This window comes from Theropithecus gelada, chromosome 12, assembly GCF_003255815.1.
Source record: "Theropithecus gelada isolate Dixy chromosome 12, Tgel_1.0, whole genome shotgun sequence".
NCBI lineage: Eukaryota > Metazoa > Chordata > Mammalia > Primates > Cercopithecidae > Theropithecus > Theropithecus gelada.
Genome location: NC_037680.1, coordinates 90447011 through 90474129, shown reverse-complemented (window position 1 = coordinate 90474129; position 27119 = coordinate 90447011). Strand labels below are relative to the sequence as shown.

At 34.5% G+C, this 27119-nt stretch overlaps 1 protein-coding gene across 3 annotated transcripts in view; it reads right to left on the bottom strand.

Annotated features, from left to right (window-relative positions):
• Positions 1 to 27119, bottom strand: part of SPAG16 (sperm associated antigen 16) — a 1132640-nt gene that overhangs the window by 556469 nt on the left and 549052 nt on the right. For all 3 annotated transcript variants that reach the window (XM_025405273.1, XM_025405272.1, XM_025405275.1), the window contains one exon: positions 17972 to 18115. In XM_025405273.1, coding sequence (XP_025261058.1) covers positions 17972 to 18115 — 144 coding nt within the window. The remainder of the gene's footprint in view (positions 1 to 17971; positions 18116 to 27119) is intronic.

Here is a 27119-nt window from a genome sequence, read left to right as displayed (position 1 = left end):
ATATTAAATTCTCATTCTTTTCCAATTACTATTTGAGTGCTATTCTTATTGAGTCTATCTCTTACACATCTTTATATGCCATTGTTTCCTTCTATCACAGCTGATTGGGCCTTAGCTGCACCTTCTCAATGAGGGTTCTAGGAAGAGGAGTAAACTGTAATGTACTGATGCACTCATTGAATGTAATACAATAACTTGATTCCTATACATCTGTAGTTGGAGAACTGAGAAAATGTCACTCAAAAATTTCCCCAGGGTTTAGTTCTGTTGAAGAATCCTGGTTGAAAAGGATTGGTAAGACTTGGTCATATTTCTCCTGGATTAGTGCAATAGTCCTTGTTCAGTTGTTTTGCCTTTTGTCTCATCTTCTTCTAATTAGTCCTCTATAAAAGTTATAATTTGCTTCAGCCTTTGTCATTGTTTATTATCTGTAGGTTAATTGCCTTTGAGAGAAAGTTTGTCATCTCCAACAAGGGTGATATTAGTCTCAAAACAATGGTATGTTTAAAATGATACTAATACCTTGTTTATGTGACTATGTATCAATAATTATATGTGAGTATAACTTGCTGTTGTCATGTCACTGTCTTTATAAAGGCTACTGATCACTCTGTGATAGACTGCTGAGTATCTGATATAACCTCTGAAGACAGTTGAAACTAAATAGAATAGCCATCCATGGGCCAGTTTACCCATATGGACATGGCCCTAATTCGCATTTACATCAAAACCCATTGTAGATCCAGAATGGGAACTACTGACAAGAGGGCTTGATGTCTTTCCCGGTGTTACTCTCAGTTAGAAGGCCTTGAGATATATGATTGGGCCTTTCTCAAGTGAGAACTATGAGTTTTACTGATATTTGTGGAGCAACAACATTTTCTAAAAACTGCAGTAACTTGCCAAGATTTCCTCTGTAATTTATTCAGGCCATCAATCAGCAACGTTGGGTCATACAAGTTAATATCTCCTTACAGCTTAGATACAGTTGAATGATTCTTGGTTTAACTAGAAGCAAAATGTTAGTTCCTCATGACATTTAACAGTTCCTGAAGTCATTATTTTGACAGCAACTATTTCACCCAAGAAACTTCTTGCCTACATAAATAGTTTTAGGAAAAATTTGCTTACATAAAAATTCAAGAGTGAAAATGACCTTAAAGGTCAATTTTAATCATCTATTTAAAAATATGGATGTCTGAGTAAGATGACAACATGGAACCAGGCTGCTAACTTCTATCCAGTGTTCATAAGAATGATCAAGAAAACATAGAAACCAAGGAACAACGAGCTCTAAGCCTGAAAACTAGTAAATTTGTCATCAAATGTCCAAGATTTCAAGGTATATCTACTAAATATACTGCAGACCAAATTGGTTGCAGTGTAATGCAAAAATGTCTAGTTTTTAGCTTCTCTGCCTATAAAGAACAGCAGCATTAAGAAGTCCCTAAACAAAGAGCCTGGAAAATCCACCTAATACCTTCTTAGAAAAGAGGAATTTATGGAGCCAGTTGTCATAATATACAGAAGATCACGGCAGCAAGGGGTGTTTTCTGGAAAAAGTAGATAAAACACAAACAGAATACCCAGTGGGAGCTCCCTCTAGATTTGAGTGAAAAGCCTGAAGGGTCATAGGACCTCAAATGCAGGCTGACTTCTGGGTAAAGGACTAACACACGCAGAAACTTCATGAAGCCTTAAGGCTTCTTTCAGCAAGGGGCAGTTACAATAAATGGAAAGCCAACACATTTAGAACAGTTTCCAATTGAGTTAATTCTTCTTTCCCCACCTGTCCCCCACTAACCCCTAACCCCAACAAACCATAAGACCTTTGAAATGATGCTAAAATCAGAGGAAGAGAGCACTTCTAAATAAAGAAAATAGCTCTCTTTGAAATCTATTCAGTAATGTGAAAGGAGAAAAAAATTAGAAAACTGCCTAATCATGTTTCAAAAAGTATCAGGACAACTTAGCACCAAAAACCTTAGCACTTACAAAGTTAGAACAGGTTGTAGCGATATAGGAAAAATCTGAGATTAGATAGGATAATACAGTGGGGTATATGGATATTTATAAATATGGGGTATAGGATAAGAGGTATTCAGGGAAGGCACTGAGAACTATAAATAACTTCCATATATGTTGAATATATGTTTTGTTAAGTTGAATGTTATCAGTTACATGTGTTCAAATATTTTCTGCTAATTTGATAAGCACTACCTGGGGTGCCCCAATCCAGCAACGTTTTATAAGAGTAAGGCCATGGGCAGCTTCTTGGGTTGGTCAGATAAGGATGGAGTCCCAGTTTCCTCAATATGCAGCAAGAGCTAGCTAAAAAACACAAGGAAGCTCCGGATGGCTGCATCAAGAACGTCCCTTCCAAGCTGCCTCATCCTTGTATCCCAAGTTGAAAAAAAAAAAAAAATGCGGAAGTGAAATACTACATCCTATGAAGTCTGTCAAGTAGGAATCTATAATCTAAATATATTATGTATGTGGAAACTGAATATTTGCCCGCCATTCAGTAAGTCAGATTGGAGCCAAATCTTTATGTCTGATAGAAACAGTAAGACTCCATGCAATGACAGCTTTATGGAAGTGAAATAAGCTATTTTCATGTGGTCTCAATTAGAGCTTTTTGAGGGTGGGTCCCAACACTGGCAGTGGCAAGTAGCAGCCATGGATGTGAACTGGGGATATAGAAAAACAAGAGGATAGCTGAGGCTGCTTCCTGACCCTCCAGGGGAAAATGAACTACAACCTCCAGCTGGGTTCCATGTGTGGTGCTTAATTGTTTACAGATAATTGAAAGACCCATAACGTCAGTGTAGTAATAGAAAACATAATTATCAAATTAAAATTGGCAAGGAAGCAATAAACATAAGTTTTTTTTTTTTTACAAATGTTAATTACTACAGTAAAAAATCATTTTTTTAACTTCATCCCTAGCTGAGAGAAGGGAAAAGAGATGAATTAGATGAGGTTGATAAAAATAGATGATAAATTTGAGAAATCTAATATATGTTAAGAGAAATATTAGAGAAAACAAAAAGATTACTCCGAAAAATTAATTATAAAAATAATATGAACAAAATTACCTTGAAGATTCTGAAATGAGATTCAACATTTTTATTCAAAATGAGAAAACTTGTGTTTATAAGAATCATTGAATTAAGAAACACCATGGATCTATGCTTGATGAGAAGCCAATAATTATCAACAAGTGAATAAACTAAAAGGACTTGAAAATTAAAAAAAAATCTCAGTATAAAAACATTGGCAGTAAGTACTATTACCAACTAACCAGAGAGTTGTTTAAACATCCAATGTCCTTATAAATCTTGATAAAAAAAAGATAAAACAATAAAAAAGAAATTTATTTTGATCCTACAGCTCATGCAATTAATGAAAAGAAAAATAATTATATTCCTGCTCTACAGTCACAATAAAATTAACTGATTTAACATGAAATTTTAAAAAATGGAATAGAACAGAAAAAATAAATGGTGAAATACACATTTTTTCATAAATTAGGGCAAAGACATTAATATAAAATGATTGGTAGCTAATACTGTATAAACTTCTGAAAAGATGTGCTATCAAACAACAACAAAAAAGCAATTATTAAACCAAGAAAACCTCTGTAAGCAATTTTTTATAAAATAAGCCCAGAAAATCATCACATTTTACATAATATAAAATGGTTATATTTAACAAATAAAGAGTTCTTATAAATAGCATTTTTAAAAGTAAAAAAGGCAAGTACGCTATTTACAAAAGAGAAATGCAAATCCCTAATATACAAGAAAAGATTGGTTTCATTAATAACTGCAGTTTTAAATGTCAGTAGCATACTCATTCATCCATTAATCAATTAATGAACATTTGGATTATTTCCACCTTTTAACTATCATGAATAATGTTACTATTATAATGCATTTGTATACAAGTTTTTGCATGGACATATGCTCCTGATTCACTTGTATATATAGCTAGGTGTGGAAATGCTGGATCCTTGGTTGACCAAATGTTTACCATTTCGAGAAAGTAAAACTTTTCCAAAGTAGCATTTTACTATCCTATCAGAAATGCAGAGGGTTCTGAATTCTCCATGTCTTTTCCAACACTTACCTGTTTGTTTTTTATAGTCATATGAATGGCTATAAAGTGATATCTCACTGTGTTTTCTATTTGCATTCCTCCTAATAAATAATGATTTTGAGTGTCCTACATGTGTTTATTGACTTGTGGTATAAACATACCCATCAGGTGTTTATTGGCTTGTTGTATAGCTTATTTATAGAAATGTCTATTCAAATGCTTTAATCATTTTTAAACTGTTTTCTTTTATACTGCTGTACTGTAAAGTTGTTTTTATATTCTTGATACAAGTCCTTTATCAGATACATGATTGACAAATAATTTCTCCCACTATATGGATTGTCTTTTTACTTTCTTGATGTTGTCTTCTGAAGTGTAAAAATTTTTAATTTGATGAAGTTATTTCTTTTGTCATTGTTGTTTTGGAATCATATCTAAGAAATCATTCCTCAATTCAAGGTCACAAAGATTTATTTTTGTTCTCTTCTAAGAGTTTTATAGTGTTCATTGTTACTTTTAAGTCTAGAATACATTTTGTGTTAATTTGTGTGTACGATGTGAAGCAGGGATTCAACTTAATTCTTTTGTATGTAGATATCCAGTTGTCCCACACAATTTGTTGACACAACTATCTTTTTCCCATTGAACTATCTTGGCACCCCTGTTGAAAATCAGGCAACTCAATGTAATGGTTTATTTCTCAACTTTCAGTTCTATTTTGTTGATCTATATGTCTATCGCATGCCAGTACTATACCTGTCCTGATTACCATAGCTTTATATAATAGTAAGTTGTAAAACTTCATTCTTCTTGATAAGATTGTTTTACCTAATCTGGGAATCTTCTGTTTCTCTGTGGATTTTAGGATCAGTTTGGCTATTGGTATTTTGTCTATTGATTGAATTAAATTTTTAGATCAGTATTGCAATCTTAGCAATACAGTCTTGCAAATTCATGAACATGAGATATCTTTCCATTTTGTGAGGTTTTCTTTAATTTTTTTTAACATCGTTATATAGTTTATAGGGTATAAGTTGTGGTAGGCTGAGTTAAATAGCCCTTTCCCCAACAAATATTCCCCAGAACCTGTAAATGTTATCTTACATGGCCATAGGGACTTTGCAGGAATGGTTAAATTAATGATCTTGAGATTTAGAGATTATCTTGAATGACTAGATAATGTAATCTCAAGAGTTCTTATAAGGGAGACTGGAGATTAAAGAGACAAAAAGCAATGTGATAATAGAAGCACAGAGATAGAGAGAAAAAAACTGGAAGATGCTACACAGCTGACTTTGAAGTTAAGAGGCCATAAGTCAAAGAATGCAGAGAGCCTCCCAAATCCAGAAAAGATAAGGAAATTAATATATTACTGGGGTTTCCAGAAAGACCACAATACCATTTTTACCGTATTTTAAGCCTAGCAAGACCTGTTTCTGACTTTTTACCTCCAGAACTATTGGATAATAAATTTATGTTATTTTAAGCTACTATCTTTGTGGTAATATGGAGGAGTAGCAATAAAAAACTAATAAAGACCCAAAATACATGAAGCAAAAAGTGACAGAATTAATTGAAAAAATATACAATTCAAAAATAACGTTAGGGGATTTCAATACCCATTTTAAATAATGGTTACAATAATTAGGCAGAAAAGCAATGAAGAAATATAAGATTTAACAACATAAATCAACTAGACCTAGCAGACATGTATAGAACATTCCATACAAAAAAAGTAGAAAAGATGTTATTTCATGGGCACACAGAACATTCTTTAGGATAATATGTTAGTATGTGAAACAAGTCTCAGTAGATATAAAATGATTAAATTATACAAAATAGTCTCTTTCATCACAATGGAATTAAAATGGAAATCAATTAGAAGAAAACTTGAAAAATTCACACATACAGTCATGTGCCATATAATGTCATTGCAGTCAATGACAGACTGCATATATAATGTGGTTTCATAAGATTATAATAGAGCTGAAAAATTCCTATGGCCTAGTGACATGGTAGCCTTCATAATGCCATATGGCTACACATTACTCATGTGTTTGTGGTGATGTTACTGTAAACAAATCTACTGCACTGCTAGTTGTTTAAAGGTATATTACATATTATTATGCATAGTACATAATTCTTAATTATAATAAATGACTATGTTACTGGTTTATGTATTTACTATACTATGCTATTTATCATTATTTTACAGTGTACTTCTACTTATTAAAAAAACAAAGTTAACTGTAAAATAGCCTCAGGCATGTCCTTCACGAGATATTCCAGAAGAAGGCATTATTATCATAGGAGACGATAGTTCTACATGTATTTTTGCCCCTGAAGACCTTCCAGTGGGACAAAATGTGGAAGTGGACCAAAGTGATATTGATGATCCTGACCCTGTGTAGACCTAGGCTAATGTGTGTGTCTTTGCATTTAACAAAAAGTTTGAAAATTAAAAGAGAAAAGTTTATAGAAAAAGGACATAAAAATATTTTTTGTACAGCTGTACAGTGTTTCAAACTAAGCGTTGACAAAATAATCAAAATTTTAAAAAGTAAATAGTTTATAAAGTAAAAAGTTACATAAGCTAAGGTTGATTTATTATCAAAAAGTGATTTAAAAACAAATTTAGTATAGCTTAAGTGTACAGTGTTTATAGTCTACAGTAGTGTACAGTAATGTCCTAGGCCTTCTCATTCACTCACCACTCACTCACTGACTCACCCAGAGCAGCTTCCATTCCTGCAAGCTCCATTCATGGTAAATGCCCTATACAGGTGTACCACTTTTTATCTTTTATACTGTATTTTTACTATATCTTTCTGTGTTTATATATAAAAATATTGTTATATTACAATTGTATATGGTATTCAGTACAGTAACTATATAAGTTTGTTATATAGGGACAATAGCAATATGCTATAGTCTATATAGTCTATGGTATATAGCCTAGATGAGCAGTAGGCTATACCATCTAGGTTTGTGTAAGTACACTCTCCAAAGTTTGCATAATGATGAAATTGCCTAATGACGCATTTATCAAATGTATCCTCACCATTAAGCAGCACATGATACATATATGGACATGGAACAGCACACTTTAAAATAGCCATTAGGCCAAAAAAAGAAATTATAAGAAAAATCAGAAAATACTTTGATATGAATGAAAACAAAAACACAACATATGAAAACTTATAGGATAATTCTAGCATTGCTTGAAAGAAAATTCACAGATGTAAATGGTACATTTAAAAAGAATAAATATCTCAAATAATAACCAAACCTTCTATCTTAAGCAAGTAGAAAAAGAAAACTAAATCCAAATTAAGCAGAAGAGAGAAAATAATATTGAATACAAATAAATAAAATAGAGAATTAAAAAATATATAGAAAATTCAACAATAAAAGTTGATTTTTTGAAGAGTAACAAAATTGACTTTAGCTCTACTGAGCAACTAAAAATAGAGAGGACTCAAATTATTCAAATCAAGAATGATATAAAGGCATCATTACCAGATTTACAGAATTATAAAGGATTTATAAGGGAAATTGTGAACAATGTGGCAACAAATATGACAAAAAAAAAAAAAAGGTAGCAAATTAGATAACCTAGATAGAGTAGACAAATACTTATTATTGAATCAGTAATCAAAACTTTTCCACAAAGGGAAGCCCAAGACCAGATGGCTTCACTGATGAATTTTGCCAAACGTTTAAGAATTAACACTACTACTTCACAAATTCTTCCAAAAAATAGAACAGGAGGAAACACTGCCTGACTTATTCTGCGAGGCCAGTATTGCTCTAATACCAAAACCAGACAGAGGCATCACAAACAAAGAAAACTACATACTCATGTCTCTTATTAATATAGATAAAAATGTCATCAAGAAAATACCAATATATCAAATCCAGCAACTTATATAAATGACCGTATATCATAAGCAACTAGCATTTATTTCAGGAATGCAAGTTTGGTTCAATATACAAAAATCAATGTAATAGGCCACGTTGACAGAATAAAAGATAAAAACCAAATGATCATTTCAACAGATGCAGAAGTAGCATTTAACAAAATCCAACATCCTCTCATGATCAACATATTTGACCAGAAATAGAAGTAAATTTCTTCAGCCTAATAAAAACATCTACAAAAATCCCACAGTTAACATCATACTTAATGGTGAAAGACTGATCATGTTTTACCTAAAATCAAAAATAAGACAAGGATGTCTTCATTTATCACTTCTATTCAACATTGTACTGGAGGTTCGAGCCAGAACAATTTGATAAGGAAAAAACAATCAAAGGTATCTAGATTAGAAAGGAAAAGGTAAAATGATCTCTCTTCACAGATGATACAATCTTATATATAGAGAACTCTAAAAAATATACTAAAATGTTTTCAATAAATAAATGAACTCATCAAAGTTGTATGTTGACACAAGGTTAGGATATAAAACTTAACTATAGTTGTGGAAGAATAGTGTATTTGTTTTCTTTTTGTGCTGTAACAAATTACCATAAACTTAGTGGCATAACATAACATGAAGTTACTATCTTACAGTTCTGGAGGCCATAAGGACAAAATAAGTTTGACTGGGTTGAAGTCAAGGTGTTATAAGAGTTGGTTCTCTCTGGTCTCTCTAGGGGAGAATCCCTTTTTCATGTCACACCACTCTTACTCTGACCATTCTATTCTACCTTCATCTTCCACACTTAAGGAAACCTTGTGATTACAGTGGGTCAACCTGGATAATCAAATATAATCTCCTTATTTTAAAGTCAGCTGATTACAGATTTCCATCACACCGGCAACTTTAATGCCACTTTGTCATATAACATGACATATTCATAAGTTTTGTTCTTTGTCCTGTTCCTTTTTATGTTTTCAATTTTTTGACATTGTTTAAAACCTGATATTTTAAATAATTTGAAATTTCTGGAAATCAGGTTTTCTTCTCTCTAAGGTTTGTTGTTACTGCTGTTTGCTGTGTGTGTGTATATGTGTGTGTGTGTGTGTGTGTGTGTGTGTGTGTGTGTGTGTGAATTTCCTGAGGTAATTCAGTAAAGTCTGTATTCCATGTTTGGTGTAGCCACAGAATTTTCTTCTAGATTAGCTTAATAGCCAAATAATGATTGGTCAACTGGTGATTAAATGCTTTGAACCAGTAAGTCATCCAATCTTTGGCAAGTGTCTCTTTGTGCATGTTAGGACACATCTTTAACAATCTTGAAGTTTACAACTTAGCCTTAGCCTTTACCTCCTGCTTGTGCAAGTCCTTGAGGTCAACCAGATGCAAGAAATTAAACCCTTCTCACATCTTTCCTATGCATGTGCACAGCCCTCCACTTGCATGTATGTGTCCTTCCATATTCTTAGAAATATGTCAGTGTGATTCAGATACCCTTTGGACATTTCACTTTCCACCTTTTCTATCTAGGACTGGAGAATGTTAAAACATAAAAGAGTTCACTCTTCTTAGTAATATTCAGCAATTTTTCTTGAATAAGTGCTCCTCGGGTTGATGCAAGCTTTTGGTTAAGTTCCTGTGTTCCAAAAAAGTGGATTTTAACATTCCCTCCTCTCCGCCCATATTCTCTCTGCTTTTATGAAGGAGTGTATTTTTGAATGTCCTTACCCTGCCATTTTGGAAGTGCTTCTATTATTGGGTTTTGACTGAAATTTATTCTTGGTGTAATATTATTTATAGAAGATTTTGTATTTTAGGGTTTTATGTCCAATGCAGGACTAATACTAGGTTGTAGGTTCTTCTGATAAAGGGATTTCAGAAAAAATGAATGGTACGTGTATGTGTGTGTGTATGTGTATATTTGTGAGTATATCCCTAAAATTACATAATACCTAGTGGGAGAATGAAATAAATTGGTCACATTTCTGGTCTAGCACCTTCAATTCTGTTTATTCTAATTCAACAAATATTTCTCATTCTCTATAGTGTTTCAGTTGACCTTCTGTGCCCCAGGGATACAAAGATGGGTAAGATATAGACCTTGCCTTAAAGAGCTTATAGCATTCCTAAGAGTTTTTTAAAAATTATTTTCTTTCTAGAAAAAGAGGCCAATAGAGTTAGAGGCAATACTAGTTTCACAACAAACCAGACCGAGGTTAGAATCTTACTTATGTCAAAGAATAGCAACAACCATAATAATGCTATTTTTACCAAATGCTTATTCTGAGATCAGAACTGTGCTGAATGCTTTATATATATTTTCTCGTGGAACATTCATGAAAGCCTTTTGATGTATGTTATCATCCTTTACAAATGAGCAACTGAGGCGCTGGGAGTTTAAATAAAATAACAAAGCAAGTACTCTGCCACACCCATACTGGAAAATAAGTCTGATTTTAAAAGTCACATCTTGCGTAAAACCAGATTCTGCCACTTGGTGGAGGAAAGCTCTTGGGCAGTGTCTTGATATTTATATATCTATAATACATAAAATTTCACTTTAGAGGATACTTAATACTAGCAGCCCAAACAGACAAACTATCCAGTCTTATACGGCTTAATATAACAAAGATACCTTGATTTATCTTGGTTATAATCCCATTTCAACGGAAAGCAAGCAGTCTTATGCCATTATAAAGCTATGTCATTGTACCATGTGGTTCTGAAGAGAAGGGAAGAGAGCCTGAAGGAGCTAAACTTTGCTCTTCAATGTGCAACAGCTGAAAATGTGACTTTCATTCACATTTCTCTGGCCAGAGATCAGTTATATGGCCTCAATTTAACTATGAATAAAAAGGACACAGAGTATGTAGTATTTCTACAAATTGAGGAAGAGAAAGCAGCATCGTAAATATACAAAGCATTATAATTGCCACATACAATTGCAACACTTGACATATGGCAGTTGCTGTTTAAAAGGTAACTGATGTCAACATTCAAACAAGGCCTTCCCCAATGCAGATACATCTAAAGGTTATCTCCTTTCCAAATGTCCCTCTTCAACATTAGCTGATCAAATATTAAGCAGGTAACTACTATACGTATGGACCTTATTATAAGGGCATTTGTAAATGTGTATAAATCTAAAATTAACGCTTGCAAGTTTGGTTTTACAATGAAAATGTGGTTTTCATTGAGTTGTGGGACTGTGAGAAATATCTATTTTCTTTTTAACACTTCTCTGTGATGATCCTGTGTTACTTTTAGAATTAGACAAAAAAAAAAAAAAAACTACTTAAAGAAGTATACTGTTATTTTTAATGCTTAGCCCCTTCACATAAAGATGATAACTACATTAAGAACAGAAGCATAATATATACCTCTGCAAAGAATATAAAGTAGAATATTATTACTTAACAGGGACATGTCAAAATTGTCTTAATAAAAGTCTATTACATTTTCCAGATTATGAAACAGCTACTTCTGCAGCTCAGGAAGAAAGAAGACATCATAATCTTTAGAGAGATAATATATCAACATCTGTATTCTTAAAAATAATTTGAAATTTGTACTCTTAACTTTTAGCTTATACCAAATAAAAAGTTTTCCGTGTGTATATATGTATACACATACACACACACACACACACACACACACATATATATATATATTTTTTGAGACGACCTTTCACTCTTGTTGCCTAGACTGGAGTGCAATGGTGCGATCTTGACTCACTGCAACCTCCGCCTCCTGGGTTCAAGTGATTCTCCTGTCTCAGCCTCCTGAGTAGTTGGGATTATAGGTGCCGGCCACTACGCCCAGCTAATTTTTGATATTTTTAGTGGAGATGAGGTTTCAGCATGTTGGCCAGGCTAGTCTTGAAATCCTGACCTCAGGTGATCCACCCGCCTTGGCCTCCCAAAGTGTTGGGATTACAGGCGTGAGCCACCGTGCCCAGTCCCATGTATATATATTTTTAAAAATCTAAATAATGTACTTGTCAAGGGATTTTCATACTATGGTTTTAGGCACTACATAAATATGTGAATAGGTAGCTTGTACAGTGAAGAGAGAATATGAGGTATTTTGGAGAGGTCCATTTATTCACAATTCATAAATCAGCTCCTAAGGATAGAAGTTCTGTTTAACAGGATGCTGTCAGCTCTATTTCTGACTCAGGCAGGGAACTCAGGATAAAACGTGGCACTGTGAAATTGTTTAAACCACTAATCCAACTGCTTTCGCTTAGCGAGATATGTGGGGAATTACATGCTGTTTCACATAGTAAGCTGTGGTCATACAGAAGAAAATGCAACTCCAAGCGTTGGTGAACTGGACATCACTGTTACGAAGCAGTCCTCTGGTAGGTAAAGACCAACTAATAAATTATTAAGTAATGTAACATGAGTTTTACTGATCTAACATTATTAACCTGAATATTGATTATGTAACTCTGTGTTTTTGTTGGCCAAAGCTGGTCTAAATGGGCCAAAAATAGAACATGCCTGTGGATAAGGAAGTTCAACCACTATATTTTTTATATTGTGCAAAAAACAAATCAAAAAGATGATTTTAAAATGGAATTCTGTTGATGTTTCTGGCCAAATTTGTTTTCCTTCTAAAATATAATCTAAAATCTTAAAAGAGTATGAAACATGCAGAATTATTTCTCATTTTTATTAAAAAAATAGGATGAGTTTGGCACAATTTTAAAGAAATATTTACATTTTATGAGCTGAGAACAGCTAGATAACATACATTTTGAAGTAATTGAATTTGGTTTTCAGTTTATAACTATCTTCATCATTTACTGGGGATGAATTTTAGACAGAATTTTACCAACTAATATTGATGGTTGCATATCATTTTTCCAACAGGATTTAGTATAATCCAGAAACAAAATTGCTTCTTCCCTTCGTAGCCCATTGTGTGGCTGCCAGTTTTATAACAATGTTTGAGCTATCTTTTTAAGTTCTAAAATTTGTATCAATGAAAAATATGATGATAGCTAACACTTATTGAGCATATGTGTGCCTAGCAATCATATTTGTGTTTTTCAGATATTATAACATTAGTCTTCACAATCAAACTACAAAGTAGACATCATCATCCTTTCTATTTCACAGAAGAGAAACCTGGAAAGACTAGCAATGGTGAAGCTAGCATTCTAAAACGGGCCACCCGTATGACCTCTACCTTGCACTGGGGTATGTTTATGTTCCCACTTTTTGGCAATGTATGTTTTCTTCTTTCAGTAGTGCAAAGATTGCGCTAATGCACAGTCCCTGCATTGTTCCATCCATTTATCATTTTCAATGATTGATGAATCACTTTCAACAGCTACCAACACTTCCATCAGTCTACCAAGTAAATGCAAAGGGTGCTTTATCTTCCCGATATATAACCTCCATCTAGTGGTAAATATGTAATAATGACAAGTTACACAGTAATGAAAGTTATCCATGTCCTTCTTTAAAAAGATCTGGATAGACAAGTCCTACTGAGGAAATTAAAATCTTAGATACAAACAGAACCAATTCCACTGTAAACAACAGATAGAAATAATCGGTTATGTGTATAGTATTATTTTGAGGCAATGCAGTGTTTTGAAGACTTGCACATTTTTAAATGTCTTCTCTTTGTATAGTCTGCATTATATTTGTATAAAACTTACAGGATTTCCACATTCATTTTTTGAGTTACAAATATGTAAGATGGTGTTAGTGTTGCAACAAAAAGTAGTCATTATTATTAAGGGGGAAAAAAAGAAAATATGTAGTCAAAATTTAAAGAGAGTAAACACCAACTGGAGAAGTAATTAAGCTTCCATAGACAGATATTAGCTTGGACTCTTGCTCCTGTTTTGACTTTGGGGATTATCTACATTTTTACCTGTTTGGTTTTATGTTCCCCTCTTGAGCTATTTCCTGTAAGCACCATTCTGCTTTTCACTCATTAAGCTTCATGATATCTAGGTTTGACATTCACCTGGTAGATCTTATTAATAGTTTTTAGCTGTTCCAAAATCTATTCCCCTAATCAATTCCAACACATGGAACCTAACAATGTATGCAAACATATGTGTATTGACAGGTATAGTTGCTAGATTTATGCCACTTTTTAAAGTAAGCTTCAGTATCTATTAGTATAATTTATTATATGACGTCCTCATAGTCAGTTCATTTATGTATTTCATGTTTTCCAAGTACAAATCTTACTTGGTCATTGTATATTGCTCTTTTTAAACATACAGCTGAATTTCATTTTCTGTATCATTTTTTAAAGTTTTGCATTCATAATAGTGAAATGGGTCTCGGGTTACCATGTGAGTACTATATCTGTTAGGTTTAAAATTATGCTTATGCTCTATTTTTAAAACCAGTAATGAATTTCTCTTTTATTTTTTTCTGTCCTTGGGCTAGGTAATGAACCTAAAAATTACCTGTTTTATTCTAACACTCTTTTTTCTTTATTTTTTTTTTGTTTGTTTGTTTTGGTAAGTTTCTAAAATCTCACTCATAAAACTGCTAAAGATGGGCATGCAAGGTAAAACTTTAAAACTCAGTTTCTTCAACTGTTTTTAATCTAGTCCAGGTTTTTCTTCCATCTTGATTTAGTATTGATAATGTTTACTTTCATAGAGATTTATTATTTCCTAAAAAATTGAAGTGCATATATATTCTAGTTTCTGTATATCCAGTACTAACTCCTTCCAAGTTGCTATTTATATTAATGTTTCCTCACTTATTAACATATTTTCAGCAGTTTTCCGGGACATCTAATGTATTGTAGCTTCTTCACTATTTTTCCCCTTGAGGACAGAAAACTGCTGAAATTACATATATATGTGCATGTATATATGTCTATTATTTATATGTATATGGATATTTAATTTATATATAACTGTTTATATATTATATATATAAGTTCAGAAGTTTTCATCGATATATAACATATACATAATTATATATCTATTCTAATTTATTAATTTCTAATTTTCATTGATTTTTTCTTTTGCTTTTTGTATTTCATCGTTTTTTTCAATTTGAATTCATAATCCGCTTATTTTCTTTTTTTCTTATTTAATGATAAAGAATTTAAAGCTATGAATTTTACTCTGAATACAGCTTTGGATACATCTCATAAATTTGGTAAGTGTTGTAGTTGTAATGTTTACCAACTATGTAATGAAAGTTTATAGTTCCTCTTCGACTCAGTATTCATTTACATGTGTCTTAATAATTTGTGATTACTCTCATTAATGGTTATTAACTTCATTTCACCTTTTATCATTGAATCTTGGTCATAAATTATGGGTTGTATAATTTATACTATGAGGAATTTATGCTAGATTTTGGGTAAAGAATTTATGCCTTTTTGAAAATTAAACCATAAATGAACTAAAAAATTTATATTCTCTCCTTGTACAGAGGTAAATATATACTATTAATTATATTTAATATCATATTAATTCTTCTAATTCCACTATAATTTTGTTTACTTGACAGATTAAAAGTTGAAAGAGGTACCTTGAAGTCTTTCTGATTATAATATTTTTTTACTATCATCTTGTTTTATGAGATTTTTTGTTTTATATATTTCGACATCATATTAGCTGGATTCTCAAGTGTCAGTTATCCCCTCAATTCATTTTTTTAACCTGTCACTCTTCTTTTGCCTGATATGAGTATTACTATGCCTGTTGTATTTATTATTAGGCACTTGAGATGTCGGCTATGATATGAGAAATAGGACAAAGAAGAATGATTGATGTCAGTCAAGGTGAACCACAATCATGTCAAAGATTAATTGACCTCCAAACAAAATGTGAATATGTCATTATTGCAGAAGAGACAGTGCCTGACAGTGTCAGCTACCATTGTAGTCAGGAATGCATCCAGCTGGAAGTTAGAGAAAACATTCAACTAGAAGCAACTGAAATTAAAAATAAAGGAAATGCGAAAAGCAAAGGAAAGAAAAAAAACTAAGAAAAAGTTTATGTTTCTTGTGTGAAGTGTATAGGAGGAAAATAAAAGTTAGTATATACTGTGTCCACACTAGGGTTCCAAGAAAGCAGAATCAACCAGAGCCCAGAGCTGGACTCTGAAGACTATAATTGTATTCACTGAAGATTCAACTACAGATTAGAGTATAATATTTAAGTCAAACTTATTTTAGGTTTGATTTTAAATTATAGACAAAGTATACCATCAGTTAGGAAATATATTATCTTCAGTAACTAACTATCTTTTCTTACTGACCAAATTACATAAACCAAACCAAAAATCAAATATTACAAATTTAAATTCTAGGAAACATAAATTTCAGCAACTTTAAATCCATCAACATTATCTGTAGGTACATATATATTTTTTCATATTTATATGCTATTTAGTGTTGGTTTGCATACAAGGATTATAAAATGTTTGTGGTCTGAGATGTAAACACTTTCAGAATGTGTCTCACCACAAATAAACCAAAATTGACCTTGTTGTTGTTTTTAATAATCTTTTTTTTATTAATTCTACAAAAAGAACATTTGCTATTCAATATTTCTCATTTAAAAACACTTATGGTTATGTTTATTTTCTCCCCTTATATTTGTCTCATGCACTGAAAAAAAGCAAACAGTATAGCAGTATTTTACTACAATTCTGCCGTAAGAAATTGCTAAATGTAAATTCATATTATAAGTGAATAATGATGTATCTCACCTCATATTAATTTCAGTAATTGAATGGGAAAGAGGAAGATCTATTAAAAGGACCATTGCTGGTCAAACACTAATGAGAAAATCTCTGAGTCACTGGCTGTCATGGTAACAGGGCATTATCAAAATCTGATTAGTATGCCCAGTAGCTACATAAGCGATAGGCAATACTTCTAATTGTATTGTCGCTGCCTGCAAAATGGGTTTTATGTTCCTAAGAGGTGAGAGGGTGGCAAGGCTCTGTTTAATTTACATACTGGATATGGAATACACTGCCTGTTCATAAAGTAGGGTCAAACATCTAGTACTAAAGATAAATTATACTTTGGAAAGATATTCAGAAGTTAAAAACAAACTTAGCTTACTCTTGTCATTAACTTACAAATTTCTAAATTTAAGTAAAAATGTTCTATCTAATTTCATAGACATTCATAGCAAAGATAAAAGAAAAATTGATTTTAAAAAGGAGTTGAGTGAAAACATGAAAATAAATCATAAGAAATCTTCCCAAGAACAAAATTTCCAAATAGAATGGTTTAGAAAAGCACAAAGAACTATGGGTTACCAAAAGTAGTCAGGCCAGAGAGTTTTAGAAAGAAGCAGATCCAAGAAGAATGATGAACAGAAAACAAGATTGGCGGTAGGAAGGGGCCACAAGGAACTATGGACAGTTTTCTATCTGTGTCTTTAAGAATGTTCTCCCTTCTGTGTCCTTGGTCTTTTAGGTATAAATGAATTTAGGTTCAGTGAATTTCAAAAATTACAGGGCCCAGTGTTTTCAGTACTACTTTGTTCTTTTTAATACCTTGAGTGTCACTGAATTTTTAAAGAAATTGATCACTGCTCTCTGATTCTTTTTGGTACATAAATTTACTCTAAAAGGAACACTCCAAAGATTAACAAAAGTAAATTCTGGCATGCATTATTGACTAGAAATCTCTGTGCCTTGTCAGGGCTTGTGAGCACAAGGAATGTTAATAATGCTTGTCCTGAGAAGCTTATTCCTCTGGTTAAATGTGTAAGTATGTGGACTAAGTTTTACACGTACCAAATATCAAAAACAGTCAAAAGTCAATATAATGAAAACCAAGGGGGAATTTGTCTATACACTTCGAAATTCAGTGTAGGATGTGTTGTTGCAGAAAGAAAAACATCATCAAAGACAGCAGAGTGCGGAAACAGAGTAAACAAGCACGTTCCTAGAGAGATTAGGCTATTTCTAGGAGTCCTGTGCACTGACCTTGGATGGAAGCAGCAGTCTGAAAGCCAATCAGTGTGGCCAAATCCCGTGAGAAGCACGTTGCCTTTTGGAAGGCCCAACACCTTCCAGAGTCGGTCCTCGCCACAGGAGACTAGGATGTCTTTGTGGGGGTGCATGGAGACACTGCACAAGGAAAAAGAAAAAAGAGTTTTCAGGATGTGAATAAATGAAATGGCAGTGGTTATCCGATTTTAGGAAGGCAGGATAGTTTTGAGAGTATTGGCCCCAAAATAAGAGGAAGCAGGTTCTGCATCCCTGCTATAGCTCTAACACTAATAACTTTCTGATCTCCATCAATCTAATCAGCTTCACTGGATCTCGGATTCCTCATTTGCAAGACAAAGTGGTTGGTTTAGGTGATTGTGCATATCTAATTCTGGTTTGAAAAGAGTAATTCTGGTTTTTCTTTAAGGGAAGAAAAATTATGCCAATGGCATTTTTATGTTGGGATATTTGGACCAGTGGTCATGGTTACTATAGAACATCAACATTCTTTTCAAACTATCATATGTCTTAAATCAGCCATTATCCAGGAAAAGATCATGAATCATAGCCACATCATCATAGTTCTGTAATAAATACTATAAATGAAACATTAACTCCATGGCCCACTATCTACACAAAGTGAAGGAACTAAAATTCTATCCTAAAATACCACTTAAATTGGCTTCAGTCAATGCATGGTACACAAATTACAGTAATGAATTCAAGATTCAGAAGGCAATTCCCACTCCATACAGGCATAGAGGGAAATAAGAAAGAAGTATGTAAGATTAATGATTAACACATTAAGCACTATTATTTGAACTGGACTCTGATCACTGTGGCTATTTTAATACTGGAGCTTAACTATTTTAAAATCAAAGTATACAAGGTTAATGCCTGATATTTTATCTATGGTAATGCTTTAATCTTATTTATATAAAGTATCATCTATGCCTTACAATGTAATGGGAACAGATATGTCCAATGTTAAGCACCTATTAAAATTCCAATCTAAATATTAGTAACAAATTGTTCAATTTCAATTTGGCCATCTAAACTCAAAGACATAATACATTTACTTGCCTATGTAGTTCGGTAAGACATATGATGATTTAAAAAATAGCAATCACATGTTCATTTTTCCCTTAGTCTATTCTATAAATGGTCTCGTTCTTTTCTGCTGAAATATGGGTTTTAAGAAATACATTTCCCAAAGAAATCATGGCTCTAGTCCACACCAACATGGCTAACTAACTCCAGGCTTACGTGAGAGCAAACCATATCTCGTTATTTATACCTTACATTAATATCATTAAACTCTAAAATTATCAACTGAAAAATTATTTTTAAATTAGACCTACACAGTTTTGGGAATTTACTGGCTTCAACATTAGCAGCATTCAGGTCAAAGCCATGTAACCACTATGGGCATGGCCTTCTTTCTAGTGAAACATTTTTTCATTTTTCTCCAGCATTTTGCTGCTCAAAATAAACACAGTGGAAGGGAAATTATTCATTTTGCAATTCATCATAATGTTGGTTTGTGACTTTCAGAAGGCCAATTTAAGTAAAGAATTTATTACTGCTCAAACCGGATAGAAGATACATTTATAGAACTTAATTAGAAGAAAAATATGATGAGAGGTAAAAAATGTCAGATTAAAATGAATTCTGTATTCAAATACACACAAGAAGGCAAACCGAATCCTTGAAGCTACTGAGTATGATGTATGTTGGCTCACAGCTTTCCTGGCAGACACACGCACACTTGACCAGATGATAAATTACCCTCTTTAAGTGAAGATAACTAAAATCATTGATGTTTTTACGAACTTTGAAAGATAAGTTTCCAAAATGACTTTTGTGAGAGGAGCTATTTGTAGAAGTTAAGGCAAAAATATAAATACAAACCCATTGATGGCTAATCAGTTTTGGAAGTACTTTTTTCTGACTCGTCTCATCCCCTCCACTTTGTGGCCTCCTCTGTGATACCTTAAACAACTTTGACTCCCATTCCACATGGACTGATCCTCCTAATCACACTCTGATTCCTTTGTCCATGTATTCCTTTTCTAACACTGGCATAGATACATACATGTACACACTTGCATGTGTGTGTGTATATACACACATATATACATATATATACATATATACACATATATACATATATATACACACACATATATACACACACAGATATATATATATGTAAATGACTTTGTGGATAATTCTACACACATTTCAGCCAGGCATAAAATGTTCTTTAGCTGAATAGAAATATTTTCAGCATATATAGAAAGGAATTTAATGCTTTGATAATACATTAATAAATACATGATTTTGAATATTCATGGAATAAGTGCATCAGCAAATAGTGGACATAGCGATAAAGAATCCCAGTGAGGAGTTCCAAATCTCAGTTCAAATCACCCCTGTGGGAGGGAAGCACAGTTTAAGGGCCATGGACCAGAAATATTTTCCCACATACAGAAACTGTGTTATTCTCAACTCCATAATGAGACATAATGTGATCATCATCATCATCATTAACTAATGGTAATGATACTTAACATTGTTTGAAAATTTAATGTGCCCCATACCTGATACTAAATGCTTAGTTCTCACAAATGAAATGAAAGCTCAAAAGAGTTGGGGTTCATATCTGTATTGTTTGCTGTATGCTCAACCCTAATAGTGGCTGGCACATAGTAGCTATTCAATAAACATTCATCAGATACATGACTTAGTGATTGATGTTGGTACTATCAGTATTGTTATTTTATGCCATAAATAGAGTTAGTAGAAATACCGTGTAAATTGCCCAAGCTTACCTTTGGTAGTGAATGGAAACCAACTTTGAACCCAGTATGACTTGGCTTTAAGATTCATAATTTTAGCTACTCCTACTTAGTATGAATATTCAATCATTTGTTATTTCTATGTGTACTATAAACATCAATAATTACTGTTACAGAGCTTGGATGTAACTATTATCATGCCCAGTAAATGCTTAAGTCATTTAGTCATTATTAAACCCTGAGGTAAAGAATCAATTTAGGAATTGTTAGCGTATTGTATCAGAGCTCAGTACCACCAGACACAATAGTCTTAGAGGGGTTAGAAGACCCTGCTCTTTACAGTTAATATGCTCTGGTACTGCAGGAGAGACCAAGGGAGGAGAGCCTCTCCTACAATCTGTCGCCATAAGTTTCTGTGCAGATGTACATGCTGCACTTAACAATATCTCTAAGATCTTTATTTTCTTGCGCTAATAGTACAAGTCCAGTATTACACATCAAGTTGTCAGCGGGCATCGATTTTTTTTTTTTTTTTTTTTTTCGAGACAGAGTCTCACTCTCTTGCCCAGACTGGAGTGTAGCAGTGCGATCTCAGCTCACTGCAACCTCCCCCTCCCAAGTTCAAGCAATTCTCCTGCCTTAGCCTCCTGAATAGCTGGGATTACAGGCGCATGCCACCACATCCAGCTAATGTTTGTATTTTTAGTAGAGACGGAATTTCACCATGTTGATCAGGCTGGTCTCAAACTCCTGACCTCTTGATTCGCTCACCTCGGCCTCCCAAAGTGCTGGAATTACAGGCATGAGTCACTGCACCCAGCTGACTTTTTATCTTTTATTTTCATAGAGGTCTCTAAAAATAAATGTAGAACAATACTTAATAATCATTGATTCCATACCCTTTTAATTCATTAAAAATTTACCCATTTATACTCAGGGCTCAACTTTGTTTACCTCCGAATCAGTCTTTTGAAGAAGCTGAAGAATAGGAGTAATAAATAATAATTTATAGGAGTCAGTTCCTCTTCCCAAAATTGCATACATAAATTCATTCAGGGGCTATAATACAGGCATACCTTGGAAATACTCCAGGTATCAGACAATCTTGGTTTCAGACAATCTCAATAAGGTGAATATCACAATAAAGCAAGTCATACAAACTTTTTGGTTTCCCAGTACATATAAAAGTATGTTTACCCTATACTATAGTGTATTAACTATATAATAGCATTATGTCTAAAATGACAATGAAAAAATAGTTTATTGCTAAAAAATGAAGATCATCTTAACATTCATCCAGTCATAAGCTTTCTGCTGGTGGAGGGTCTTGCCTTGATGTTGATGGCTGCTGACCAATCAGAGTTGTGTTTCCTGAAGGCTAGATGGTTGTAGCAATTTCTGAAAATAAGACAACAATGAAGTTTGCCACATCGATGTACTTTTCATTTCAAAAAGATTTCTCAGTAGCATGTGATACTGTTTGATAGCATTTTACCCACAGTGGAACTTCTATGCAAAATTGGAGTCAACCCTCTCAAACATCTTTATCAAATATGTTTATGAAATATTTTAAATCCTTCCTTGTTATTTCAACAGTGTTCACAGCATCATCACCAGGAGTAGATTCCATCCCAAGAAACTACTTTCTTTGCTTATCAATAAGAAGCAACTCTTTATCCATTCAAGTTTTATCATCAAATTGCAGCAATTGAATCACATTTTCAGGATGCACTTCTAATTATGGTTATTTTTCTATTTCTATCACATCTGATGTGACTTCCTCCACGGAAGTCTTGAACCTCTCAAAGTCATCCATGAGGGTTGGCATCAACTTCTTTCAAACTTCTGTTAATGTTTATATTTTGATCTCTTCCTATGAATCATGAAAGTCTCTTTCCAGAAGGTTTTCAGTTTACTTTGCCCAGATCCATCAGAGGAATCACTGTCTATGGCAGCTATAGCCTTACAAAACGTATTTTTTAAAAAATAAGAATTGAAAGTTGAAATTACTCATTGATCCCATGGGATGCAGAATTGATGTTCTGTCAGCAGGCATGAAAATAAAATTTTCTCCTTGTACATCTTCATCACAGTTCTTGAGTGACCAGGTGCATTTTCAATGAGAAGTAGTATTTTGTAAAGAATCTTTTTTTTTTTTTTTTTTAATAGTAGGTCTCAAAGGTGGGCTTAAAATATTCATTAAACCATGCTGTAAACAGATGGGCTGTCATCTGAGTTTTGCTGTCACATGTGCAAAATAGATTTAGTATAATCTTAAAGGTCCTAGGATTTCCAAAACGGTCAATGAGCATTGGCTTCAACTTATACCAGCTGCATTAGCCCCTAACAAGAGAGTCATCCTGTCATGTGGAGTGTTAAAGCCAAGCATCGACTTCACCTTTCTAGCTTTAAGAGTTTTAAATAATATATTCTTCCAATAAAGGGCTGTTTATGCTGAATAATTTTTTTGTGGTTTTTTTTTTTTTTTTTTTTTTTTTTGAGATTAGAGTCTCTCTCTGTCACCCAGGCTGGAATGCAGTAGAGGGATCTTGGCTCACTGCAACCTCTGCCTCCCAGGTTCAAGCAATTTTCCGGCTTCAGCCTCCCGAGTAGCTGAGATTAGCCACCCACCACCATGCCTGGCTAATTTTTGTATTTTTGGTAGAGACAGGGTTTTGCCATGTTTGCCAGGCTGGTCTCTAATTCCTGACCTCAGGCCACCCATCCTCCTTGGCCTCCCAAAGTGCTGGGATTACAGGTGTGAGCCACCACACCCTATGCTGATGATTTTTTAGTTTAGCCACCTTCATTATCTTAGCTACATCTTCTGGATAACTTGTTATAGCTTCTACTTCAGCACCTGTTGCTTCACCTTACACTTTTATGTTATGGAGATAGCTTCCTTCCTCAAACCTCATGAACCAAACTCTGCTAGCTTCAAACTTTTCCTTTGCAGCTTTCTCACTTACCAGCCTTTGTAGAACTGAAGAAAGTTAGGGCCTTGCTCTGGATTTGGCTTGGGCTTAAGGAAATGTTGCGGTTGGTTTCATCTTTTATATAGACCATTACAACTTTCTCATGTCAGCAATAAGGCTGTTTTGCTTTCTTGTCATTTGTGTGTTCATGGTAGACCTTTTAATTTCTTTCCAGAACTTTTCTCTTGCATGCACAACTTGGCTAGCTGTTTGGCTTAAGAGGCCCAGCTTTCAGTCTATCTCAGCTTTCACCATACCTTCCTTACTACACTTAATCATTTCTAGCATTTAATTTAAAGTGAGAGACATGCAACTCCGCCTTTCACTTGAACATGTAGAGACCACTGTAGGGTTATTAAGTGGCCTCATTTCAATATTGTTGTGTCTCAGGCAATAGGGAGGCCTGACAAAGGGAAGAGAAATGGGGAAATGGCCAACATGTGGAACAGTCAGAACAAACCAACATTTATCGATTAAGTTTGTGGTCTTATATGGGCGTGGTTCTTGGCATCCCAAAAGAATTAAAATGGTAATGTCAAAGATCACCAATCATACATCGCCATAACAGACATAACAGTAATGAAAAAGTTTGAAATATTGGAAGAATTATCAAAACGTGGCACAGAAATATGAAGTGAGCTCACACTGTTGGAAAAAAATGGTGCTAATAAACTTGCTTCATGCAGGGTTGCCACCAACCTTCATGATGTGGTTTGGCTCTGTGTCCCCACCCAAATCTCACCTTGAATTGTAATACTCCCCACATGTCAAGGGCAAGACCAGGTGGAGAAAACTGAATCACAGGGGTGGTTTCCCTCATGCTCTTTTCATAATAGTGAGTTCTCATGAGATTTGATTGTTTCATATGGGGCTTCCCTCTTCACTCTGCTCTCATTCTCTACCTCATTCGCTACCCTGTGAAGAGGTGCCTTCAACCATAATTTTAAGTTTCTTGAGGCCTCCCCAGCCATGCAGAACTATGTGTCAATTAAACCTCTTTCCTTTATAAATTACCCAGTCTTGGGTATGTCTTTATAGCAGCGTGAGAATAAACTAATAAAGTAAATTAGTACCACAGAGAGTGGGATGCTGCTGTAAAGATACCTGAAAATGTGGAAGCAACTTAGAAACTGGGTAACAGGCAGAGGTTGGAACAGTTTGGAGGACTCAGAAGAAGACATGAAGTTGTGGGAATATTTGGAACTTCCTAGAGACTTGCTGAATGGCTTTGACTAAAATGCTGCTATTGATATGAACAATGAAGTCCAGGTTGAGGTGGTCTCAGATGGAGATGAGGAACCTGTTGGGAACTGGAATAAACGTGACTCTTGCTATGCTTTAGTAAAGAGACTGGCAGCATTTTGCCCCTGCCCTGGAGATCTGTGGAACTTTGAACTTGAGAGAGATGATTTAGAGTATCTGGCAGAAGAAATTTCTAAGCAGCAAAACATTTGACTTGAGTGCTCTTAAAAGCATTCAGTTTTATGCATTCACAAAGATATGGTTTGGAATTGGAACTTATGTTTAAAAGGGAGGCAGAGCATACAAGCTCAGAAAATTTGCAGCCTGATGATGAGATAGAAAAGAAAATCCCATTTTATGAGGAGAAATTCAAGCTGGTTGCAGAAATTTGCATAAGCAATGAGGAACCAAATGTTAATCTCCAAGATGATGCGGAAAATGTTTCCAGGGTGTGTCAGAGGTCTTCACAGCACTCCTTCCCATCACAAGCTCAGAGGCCTAAGAGGAAAAAATGGTTCCATGGGCCGCGCCCGGAGCCTTGCTGCTTTGTGCAGTCTTGGGACTCAGTGCCCTGTATCCCAGTCATGACTAACAGGGGTCAACATACAGCTCAGACCTTTGCTTCAGAGGGTGCAAGACCCAAACCTTGGCAACTTACATGTGTTGGGCCTGCAGGGGAACAGAACTCGAGAATTGAGGTTTGGGAACCTCTGCCTAGATTTCAGAAGATGTATAAACATGTCTGGATGTCCAGGCAGAAGTTTGCTGTAGGGTGGATTCCTCATGGAAAACCTCTGCTAGGGCAATGTGGAAGGGAAATGTGGGTTTGGAGCCCCCACAAACAGTTCCAACTGGGGCACTGCCTAATGGAGCTGTGAGAAGAGGACCACTGTCCTTCAGACCCCAGAATGGTAAGTTTACTGACAGCTTGCACTGTGCACCTGGAAAAGCTGCAGGCACTCAATACCCATGAAAGTAGCTGGGAGGGGGCTGTACCCTGTAAAGTCACAGGGGTGGAGCTGCCCAAGGCTATGGGAGTCCACCCCTTGCATCAATGTGATCTGGATGTGAGACATGGAGTCAAAGAGATCATTTCGGAACTTTAAGTTTTAATGACTGCCCTATTGGATTTTGGACTTGCATGGCACCTGTAGACTATTTGTTTTGTCCAATTTCTCCCATCTGGAATGGGTGTATTTACCAACTGACTGTATCCCCAGTGTGTCTAGGAAGTAACTAACTTGCTTTTAATTTTACATGCTCATAGGCAGAAGGAACGTGTCTCAGATGAGACTTTGGACTTGGACTTCTTAGTTAATGCTGAAATGAGTTGAGACTTTGGGGGCTGGGAAGGACATGATTGTGTTTTGCAATTTGAGGGCATGAGATTTGGGAGGGGCCAGGGTAAAATGATATGGTTTGGCTCTGTATACCCACCCAAATCTCACCTTGAATTGTAATAATCCCCACATGTCAAGGGCAGCACCAGGTGGAGAAAATTGAATCATGGGGGTGGTTTCCCCCATGCTGTTCTGATGATAGTGAGTGAATTCTTATGAGATCTGATGGTTTCATATGGGACTTCCCTCTCCACTCTGCTCTCATTCCCTCTCCTGCTGCCCTGTGAAGAGGTGCCTTCCGCCATGATTGTGAATTTCCTGTGGCCTCCCCAGCCAGCCATGCAGAACTGTGAGCCAATTAAACCTCTTTTCTTTATAAATTTCCCAGTCTCAGGTATGTCTTTATAACAGCGTGAGTATTAACTAGTATACTTCAGTTAGAAAAAAAAGCATTATCTATGAAATGCAGTAAAGTGAAGTGCGATAAAATGAGATATTCCTGTTCTCCTATGAGTATGTTTACCACTATCCCCATTTTTCCAGGTGGAAGAACTGGGACACACAGAGGTTAAGTGATCCACCCAAGGTCACAAAACTAGGAAGTGGCAAAGCCAGAATACACGAACTTGAGTGAACTGTCTCAAGTCTGTATACTTAAGTAGAGTTAGCTCAATACCTCTGTTGACTTTTCTTTTTTAGATGAAAGCAAGAGCAAAGAATGTTGTTTTATGTATGTCTAGGGGACTTATTGAGATGCATTTTGAAGTTTCTAAAGAACTGGTCT